Source organism: Vidua chalybeata, chromosome 8, assembly GCF_026979565.1.
Source record: "Vidua chalybeata isolate OUT-0048 chromosome 8, bVidCha1 merged haplotype, whole genome shotgun sequence".
Lineage (NCBI taxonomy): Eukaryota > Metazoa > Chordata > Aves > Passeriformes > Viduidae > Vidua > Vidua chalybeata.
The window spans coordinates 33,250,981-33,257,745 of NC_071537.1; the positions used below are offsets into that span (position 1 = coordinate 33,250,981).

Below are 6,765 nucleotides of genomic sequence, written 5' to 3' on the forward strand. Positions count from 1 at the left end.
TGGCTTAAATGCTGGGTGCTTAAGGGATTTAGCTTTTAAGGAGATCCCATAAAACCAACCAAACACCTTCCCGAGATATTTTGAGTGCCCTCAGCCTCCCGTGGCTGCTGGGCATCGTGGTGCTCTCTCTGCAGGGAAACTCTCCGGCATCACCGCCAGTGCCGATGCCGGTGACCACGGCACGACCAAAGGGCAGCGGGTGCCCCAGGACGGAGCCAAAAACCCCGTGAGCAAGATCTCCTCCAGTAAGTGCTCGTGTAAGGGCGGTCAGGATAACCCTTCCGAGGACTTCTGCAGCTCCCTGCGGGAGGTGCAGAGGTGGGAGAGCACCCAGCAGTGCTCCTGGGGAGTTTCAGCCTCCGCTGCTGCATCCCCGAGGCCTCTGCTCCAAAGTACGTTGCTCCATTGCCATCTTGTGGTGTACGAGGTCCTGCAGTTTCCGTGTTGAGCTCCTTTTGCCTCCCGGTCTTTATGCCCTTTCCTTTTTACCTTGGAATTTTTTTAAGCAGGGAGATGGCTTCTGGTTTTTCCCCCTTTGGAGTCCTTCGTAGCTGGGGCTCAGTGCATTTTGGTTCGGAGCATCTCTTGCTCTCTGTGTTTTTTCTGCATGCACAGAATCCTTCAGTGCTTCGGCTTCATTTTCCAGGTCCCTCTTGCCTGCTTCCTGTGTGGATAGGCAGCACCCTGAAAGGGTACCTTGTTCCCTTTGGGAATCCCATTGGAGAGGTGCAGGGCTGGGAGCCTAATGCCACCTTATTTTGTGCTGCTCTGTCCCTCTCCAGGGGAGCCTTGCCTCGGGGACAAGTCCATCTTCTGCCAGATGGAGGTCCTGGCTCGTTACTGCTCCATCCCTGGGTACAACAAGCTCTGCTGCGAATCCTGTGGGAAGAAAGCCTCCTCCACCACTGGCTCACCCCCTGTCACCAGCATTCCCCCGGGAACCACCACTCCCAGCCCCGCTCTGGCACTCTTCCCCTACCCCACGACCCCAGCTCGGGGGGAGCCTGGTGGGGACCCCACTCTGGCACCTGGGGTATCCATCAGTGGTGCTTCTCCAGGGGAGCTGCCAGCCCCGAGGGAGCCAGGAAGGGGCCAGGGGGGCAGGTAACCTTCTCGGGACCACCTCACTGTGAGGCAGGGAAAGCCCTTCTCCCTCTTCCCTCCCGTTCCCTCCATCTTTTTCCTCTCCCGCAACTTCCAGCGATGGTTTTCATGGGTGACGCTGCCAGGTTTGGGAGTGACCTGGCTCCACATCCAGAAATTCCTGGGAAAACCACTCATTTCCCATGGTCCTGCTTGCCCTCCCAGCCGTGCCATGGTGGTTTTTGACATGGTGGTTTTTGGGAAAAAAGGTGGAAAAGAGCAAAAAAAGCTGCGGGTACACAGGCTGCTTCCTCCCAAGGTGCTAAAAAGATGTGGGAGGGGGGTGGCTTTAATGTTGCATTTTCCTTCCCCCTGCTCCAAGCAGCAACACAGGATGTGCTGGACAGGAGGGTCCCGGCTTGGTGGTTCAGCCCTGGAGCTTAGGGATAGCAATGGGAGGATCCTGGGAATCTGGGCAGGGAAACTGGAGGGGAGGTGGTGAGGTGAGGAGAGGGGAAATGTGGGGAAATCCCAAACTGCTGCTTTGGCTGTCCTTGCTGGGGTAGGGAGTTTGGGAAACATGTCTGGGGGAAGGTGGAGCGTGACAAGCATAGAGTCCTGGAGGAAGGAGATGGTCCAGGAGATTCCAAAGTGAGCAATAAGAACCACAGGTCAAAGACCAAAAATTGATGTCCGAAATGCCTGTCACCTGGGGGCGACTGTTTTTTTAGCCAGTACTGCCCTTGGCCAGCCTCGAGCTGATACCGATGCCCAGGCTCCCCAGGATCACCAGCCTCATCCCTCACCCTTGGACCCAGTGCCTCTGGGGCAGCAACAGCTTCCCCAGAAGGGAAATGGGAGTGACTGGGAAGCCAGGAGTGGGTTTTAGGGACAGTTACAAGGAGAGGAGAGAGACAAGGATTCATCTGCATCTCTCATTGCTTGGGGAGAGGTGGAAAGGGGTGATTAATGCTGTTACAAATTATTGTGCCAAGTACTAAACATTTGCACAGCACTTTAGGAGCCTTGGGCTGCCCTCTCCTTGCTGGGTGTTGGGCCAGCTCTGGGCACAGGGTTTGCCTTGATAAGTTTCAGTCCTCAAAAACCTGAAAATGGTGTCCCTGAGGGGGCTTCCATGGTTTTGGTACTTAGGGCACCTCTGGGTGCAGTGGCAGGGGAAGGTGGGCATCTGTGGAGGAGGAAGTTGTGGGAATGGGGAGGTGGAGTCCCGGGAAGGCAAGGCTTGGCAGACAGGCCAGTGGGTGCATCCGCTGGCCCTGAGGCTCCTGCTTCCCTGGTATCCAAGGAATAGGATGTGGCATCCCTAGGGACAGTGTTTGTGAGCTCTGCAGGTAGCCAGGGCTTGCTGCTGAGGTGGCTGGGGTGATTTTCCCAGTCTGGCATGGACTGTGACAGGCTTGAGGTGCTTGCTTTGACTGAAATGACCCCTCTGCATTCTGGATGTTTCAAGCATTGGACTCTGCATTGCTCCCCCAGAGCTTCCCAACACCCTCCTGCTGCCGAGGCACAGCTGGACGAGCGTTTTTCCACCTCCTCTTAAAGCACCTGAGGCTGGAGGTCACCGGCCTCCTGGGTGCTGCCCTTTGGCCTTAGGTGGGCAACCCAAGACATGGAACAAAGCCCCCCCATCTGTCTGAGCCACACAGCTGGCACACCTTGTGTGAGTGGGCACATGGAGGGGCCTGTGGAGTGCCCAGACCCAGGACATGCAGGTACTGGTACCCACAGGGGCTCCTGTGGGGATACCAGGGTGGGGTTCATCCCTTGGAATGTCTCTACCACTGCCGTGACCCTTGCCAGCCCCTCCACGGGAGCGCCAGCATTTATTTATTGTGCCAAAGATAACGCTTTGTTTGCTCTCTGAGGAGCATAACAAAAAGACCTCCTTTCCCCTCCAAAATGGGCTGTGATGTCCTTCCTCCAGAATTCCCAGCTGCTCCCCTTCCTTCCGTGCTGGCCTAGGCTTTGGTGCTTTCTTGCTTAAGGAATATTTGCAGTGGTCCCTCGCTACACCTGAGGGGAGCGCTGGGGCTGGGGACTGACCCAGCTCCTTGCACCCACAGTCCCTGGGGTGGACTGGTTTGGGCAGGGAGCTGCACTGCGGGTGCTAATCCTGACCTCAGGATCTCCTGAGAGGTGGGGGAGATCTAAAGCAGGCTGTGATAACCTCCCCCCACCAGCTGTGGCTGCTCTGGGGTGGTGATGCTGCAGGGCTGGCACCCAGCGCTGCGTGTTCCATGGAATCCTGGAATGCTTTGGGCTGGAAGGAGCTGTAAAGCTCATCTAGTTCCAGCCCTCCTGCCATGGGCAGGGACACCTTCCACTAGACCAGGTTGCTGCAAGCCCCATCCTAGCCTTGAACACTTGCAGGGATGGGGAATTTATTCCAGCTGAAGGCAGGCTGAGCTTGGGTGGCTTTGTCCTGTCTCTGGTCCTGTCTCCAGGAGGAGAGGATGACTCTGAACCCCTGCACCCTCCTAAGCCAGGTGGGTGCATGGAGTCGTCCCTGTGCTGTAACCTTGTCCAGTGTTACCATGATGTATAAAGTTTTGTACATACGAGATTCAGAGCTTTTTAACTTTTAATATTTATTAATTTTGTTGGGTTCTTTTTTTTTTTTTTTTTGAACTCTAACATAATGTAAAAAAAAAAATAAATCCACATAAAAATCTCTTGCTGTTGATCTGTTTTGGGGATGAGTGTGTGGAGGGGAAAATAAGAGCGTGACCCACGTGTGCTTGTTGAAATGGATTTACTTTGTGTTACTCAAACCCAGTCCCTCCTCTTTATCAGCCAGAGTTTCACATTGCTGTTTTGAGAAGGAGGAAAACCTCTAGAGATACACACACATCAACAGTTAAGCCAGTGCAAAAATAAATATTGCTGGATTAATGGTTCAGGCCAAAAAGAGCCCCAGATGCCATGGCCAGGTAAAAAATGTAGAGAGGTGAAACCAGGGATGGGATGAGGCCAGAGAGGAAGTGTCAGGGTGTGTGTTGGCAGCCCCCTTTTTCCTGTTTGATGCCAAAACCCAGTTCCTGTTGCCGGGGTTTTTAGGGAAACTCTCTTACAAGGTTTGGTGCTGCCTGGGTTGTCCCAGCTTATGGATGCTCCACTCCATCCTCAAAGCAGCAGCTTCCCTCTCTAGGAGCACTCCCTGCCTTGCTTCCAGCCCTTTGCACCGCAGGGCACGGCTGGGAGGGGACACTTGAGTGGTCCCCAGTGCCACTTTTTATCAAGGACCATGGCAGCAATGGCCAGCTGGTGGCACTCGCATGGGAGGGAGGTGAGAAGTGGCTTTGCCCTCAGGGGGTGTGGGAGCTGCTCTAAAACTCACACAAAATGGTGCTTCCTGTGGAAACTTCATAGATGTTGGTGATTGATTTCATTGGTTGTCATTGATGCTGCTGTAATCCCTCAAAAAAGGGCTTAATTTTTCTCTTTCCTGCTTTACACCCTTTTAAATGTCTCCTTTTAATAGTCTCTCTGGTTCTCAGACTGATGGTGGAACCACGAAGCCTTTTGGGGTAATGAAGTCGCTCAGTCCTTCCCCTTGTGTTTTTAATGGCCCTTCCTAAAAGGTTAAACCCAAGCCCTACCAGGTCATTCCTTAAAACCCAGCCATACTGGATTCCTCTGGATCTTTGCAGTGCCTGCTTTTACAAGTGGTTTAAAAGCCCTACCTGGATTTTACCATGGAAAAAACTCTTCCACCTGTCTGTTGGGTGCTTCCCTTCCACACAGCATCACTACAGCTCATCACACCTTCAGGTCTTTAGGCTGCAGCAGCCACAATATTTGGGCAAGGAGGGATTTTTGGGTTTGTAGGGGATAGGAGAGACTTCAAGGCTTGCAGCTGGCATGGTTGTGGCTTTTCTTGCTGGGATGGCCAGGCCAGGCCAGGTTGGACGGGTCTTGGAGCAACTTGGTCTGGTGGAGGATGCCCTGCCCATGGCAGGAGGTGGAATGAAATGAGATTTAAAGTCCCTTCCAACCCAAACCAGTCAGGAATTTGGGTTCTGTGAGATGGGGCAGAGCAGGTGCTTGTCCCCATGGGAACTGGAATTATGGCTGTGTCTCCAAGCACTTCTTCACTTCTACTTTTCCTACAGCATCTATTGCATCCCTTCCATACTCACACTCCTGGCCAGGATGGAGTGGGTGGAGCAGTTTTCTAGGAAAGCTTCAGCTTTCTTTCCCGTGGCTTTTGCCAAAGGGTTTTATCTCAGCCCTGGAGCCTTGTTGGCTCAGCTCAGCCACTTCCAGTCTCCCTGCCTGACTCACCACCCCTGGCCCTGAGCTTTCCCCCCCAGCTTTTCCTGCAGGGATCTACTCATGGCACAGCTACTGTGGTTTGCCCAGCTGTGTCCCGTTGCAGCTTCCCAGCTTTCTCCCTGCATTCCTGATTGCTAGGCAGGTTATAACAGCAACCCTGGCAGTTGCTGCCCCTTGGATGCTCCAGACTGTGGAGCCACTGTGGCTGTCAGATAAGCATGTGCATGTCCCAGGAAAGCCCTGCAGGGATCCTGGAGTGACGTGCATGTCCCAAGGCAGATGCCAGCTCTGCAGTGGAGGTTTGGCAGCTGCAGCTTCAAGTGAGGTTTGCTGTTGCTACAGTTCAGTGCTGGGATTTTCACCGCTGCTTTGGTGAGTTATAAACTGAGGGCTTTTTTTGATTTTTCATGGAGTCTGGGGAGTCTCTGGGGCCCAGCAATCAGGAAATACAATTGTTTGTATTGCCTAGGAAGGAGAGAGCAGTGGCTGATCAGAGAGAGCTCTGTCCCAGCACTGCAGAGCTGCCTCTCCACTAAATTCCCAAGGAGAGACGATCCTTGCCGTTCTTCAGATGCATTCCCTCACTCTTTCTCGTGGTAGCTTTGTCTCTGCAGGCAGCTGGAACAGACAGGCAGATAATGTTTTATTGCCCTGTTTGGTGAGTGGTGTCCATGTGCTCTCCTGAGGGCTGGATGGGATGTCCTGGCAATACGAGTGGCTTGCAGGGGGAAAGAAAACGTGGAAAACTGCTCGTGCTGGCAAGCCTGGAGGTCAGGAGGGGCCGGCATCGCCACCCAAAACCCGGTCAGAAGGGTGAGGGGCTGCCGAGGGCCAGTCCTGGTCCATCGCAGAGGTCCCTCGACCTCGTGTGCCGCTTGTGGGACATTCCTGGGGAGCCGGGGTTTGGTCCTGAGATCTCCATGGGGTCCGGCTGCAGCCGCTGGAGGTCACTGCTGATCGGCAGCTCCACACGGAAAGCGGCTCCCGGAGAGGCGGCAGGAGCGCTGCTCCCCTGGCGACATTCCTGGGAGATGGATGGACAGTGGCTGTCCTGCGGGGTCTTCACCAGGAGTCACATCTGGCACTCCAACGCTGCCCGATTGTCCCTTTCCCTCGCTGCTGGGTGGAATGACTCTTTGGGAGGCTGAGGGAGCTGGGAAGGGGCTCAGCCTGGAGAAAAGGAGGCTCAGGGGGGACTTTCTGGCTCTGCACAACTCCTGACAGGAGGGGACAGCCAGAGGGGATAGGACAAGGGGAAACGGCCTCAAGCTGTGCCGGGGGAGGTTGGAAATGAGGAAAAATTTCTGCACGGAGAGGCCTGTCAAGCACTGGAACAGGCTGGATAAAATACACCCAGGTCCAGGTCCCTTTCTGCCCACTTAAGCT

At 54.5% G+C, this 6,765-nt stretch overlaps 1 protein-coding gene across 3 annotated transcripts in view; it reads left to right on the forward strand.

Moving 5' to 3' along the window:
- ADAMTS14 (ADAM metallopeptidase with thrombospondin type 1 motif 14) overlaps positions 1-3,751 on the forward strand; it is a 29,862-nt gene extending 26,111 nt beyond the window's left edge. For all 3 annotated transcript variants that reach the window (XM_053949615.1, XM_053949616.1, XM_053949617.1), the window contains 2 exons: positions 135-245; positions 783-3,751. In XM_053949615.1, coding sequence (XP_053805590.1) covers positions 135-245; positions 783-1,108 — 437 coding nt within the window. In that variant the 3' untranslated portion in view covers positions 1,109-3,751. The remainder of the gene's footprint in view (positions 1-134; positions 246-782) is intronic.
- The last annotated feature ends 3,014 nt before the right edge of the window (positions 3,752-6,765 follow it).